At 49.1% G+C, this 422-nt stretch overlaps 1 protein-coding gene across 1 annotated transcript in view; it reads right to left on the bottom strand.

Annotated features, from left to right (window-relative positions):
- The window catches only part of RPL6 (ribosomal protein L6), a 3279-nt gene extending 2985 nt beyond the window's left edge, over positions 1-294 (bottom strand). The window contains 1 exon segment of the mRNA XM_010140368.1: positions 34-294. Coding sequence (XP_010138670.1) covers positions 34-294 — 261 coding nt within the window.
- Positions 295-422: the final 128 nt, after the last annotated feature.

The raw sequence follows: 422 nt of genomic DNA, 5'->3' as shown, positions 1-422 counted from the left end.
TCAAACCAAAGCCACCATGAAAAACATGGGTACTCAACGCAATATTTACTGTCCCCACTTTGTTTCTGGAGCAGTGTACTTGCGCTTGTACAGTGCCTTCCTGGCATACATGACTGATCGGGAATACCTCCCGATGCCCCGGGCCAGGACAGGGTTACGGCTGGCATGATGCTTCTTAACCTTCTTTTTCTTTTCACCCGCATCCTTCTGGCTTGTCTTCTGCTCAGCTGGCGCCTTCTCAGCTGGCTGCTTCTCGCCTGGCTTCTTCTCACCAGCCGCCTTCTCACCCGCCATCTGCAGATCAGAATAAAACAGGAATAACAAGTTTTTGAAGATGTGCAGAGGAGCAACTCAGTTGCAGAAACGAAACAAAAGAACTGGAATCTGACCCTTTACATCACTTAAAAGCCCCCACAAACCTT

This window comes from Buceros rhinoceros, unplaced genomic scaffold (assembly GCF_000710305.1).
Source record: "Buceros rhinoceros silvestris isolate BGI_N320 unplaced genomic scaffold, ASM71030v1 scaffold6150, whole genome shotgun sequence".
NCBI classification, from domain to species: Eukaryota; Metazoa; Chordata; class Aves; order Bucerotiformes; family Bucerotidae; genus Buceros; species Buceros rhinoceros.
This window is presented reverse-complemented; position numbering and strand designations above follow the sequence as displayed.